The 1,189-nt window shown below is 54.4% G+C and overlaps 2 protein-coding genes across 2 annotated transcripts in view; both read left to right on the top strand.

Moving 5' to 3' along the window:
- The first annotated feature begins 579 nt into the window (after positions 1–579).
- Positions 580–772, top strand: LOC104275115 (pistil-specific extensin-like protein). The gene is given in 2 exon segments (XM_009870973.1): positions 580–602; positions 667–772. Coding segments are annotated over 2 exon segments (129 nt in total).
- The window catches only part of LOC104275114 (A-agglutinin anchorage subunit-like), a 744-nt gene continuing 323 nt past the window's right edge, over positions 769–1,189 (top strand). The window contains exon 1 of the mRNA XM_009870972.1: positions 769–1,169. Within this exon, the coding sequence (XP_009869274.1) occupies positions 769–1,169 (401 nt within the window). The remainder of the gene's footprint in view (positions 1,170–1,189) is intronic.

The raw sequence follows: 1,189 nt of genomic DNA, 5'->3' as shown, positions 1-1,189 counted from the left end.
GGGGCCGTTTCCACCGTGACGTTCTGGGGCGCCTCTCGGGGTTCTTGCAGGTTCGCCGCGTCCTCTTCCACCTCCACCGCGTCCTCTTCCATCTCCTCGGTGTCCTCTTCCACCTTCACCGAGACGTCTTCCACCTTCACTGTCTCTTTTTCCACCTCTAGTGTTTCCTTTTCCACCTTCACTGAGACATCTTCCACCTCCACCGGGTTCTCTTCCACCTTCACCACGTTGTCTTCCACCTTCACCGTGACCTCTTCCATCTCCTCTGTGCCCTTTTCCACCTTCACTGTGACCTCTCCCACCTTCACCACATCCTTTTCTATCTCCCCTGTGGCCTCTTCCACCTTCATGGTGTCCTCTTCCACCTTGACCATGACCTCTCCCACCTTCATATCCTCTTCCACCTCCACCAAGTCCTCTTCCACCTTCACCTTGTGGAATTCCACCTTCACGGTGTCCTCTCCCACCTTCATGGTGTCCTCTTCCACCTTGACCACGACCTCTCCCACCTTCATGGTGTCCTCTTCCACCTTCACCTTGTGCAATTCCACATTCATGGTGTCTTCTTCCACCTTCACCATGACCTCTCCCAACTTCATGTTGTCCTCTCCCACCTCTACCGTGTCCTCTTCCACCTTCACTGCGTGAAATTCCACCTTCACCAAGTCCTCTTCCACCTTCACGGTGTCTTCTTCCACCTTCACCATGACCTCTCCCACCTCCACCAAGTCCTCTTCCACCTTCACGGTGTCTTCTTCCACCTTCACCATGACCTCTCCCACCTCCACCAAGTCCTCTTCCACCTTCACCTTATGGAATTCCACCTTCACGGTGTCCTCTTCCACCTCTACCGTGTCCTCTTCTGCCTTCACCTTGTGGAATTCCACCTTGACGGTGTCCTCTCCCACCCTGACCGTGTCCTCTCCCACCTTCATGTTGTCCTCTCCCTCCTCCACCAAGTCCTCTTTCACCTTCACCTTGTGGAATTCCACCTTCAAGGTGTCCTCTCCCACCTTCATGTTGTCCTCTCCCTCCTCCACCAAGTCCTCTTCCGTCTTCACTTTATGGAATTCCAGCTTCATGGTGTCCTCTCCAACCTTCATGGTCTCCTCCTCCACCTTGACCACGACCTCTCCCACCTTCATGTTGTCCTCTTCCACCTCCACCAAGTCCTCTTTCACCTTCACCC

Source organism: Apaloderma vittatum, unplaced genomic scaffold, assembly GCF_000703405.1.
Source record: "Apaloderma vittatum isolate BGI_N311 unplaced genomic scaffold, ASM70340v1 scaffold20196, whole genome shotgun sequence".
Lineage (NCBI taxonomy): Eukaryota > Metazoa > Chordata > Aves > Trogoniformes > Trogonidae > Apaloderma > Apaloderma vittatum.
Note: the sequence above shows the minus strand (reverse complement) of the source record. Positions and strands in the feature narration are given on the sequence as shown.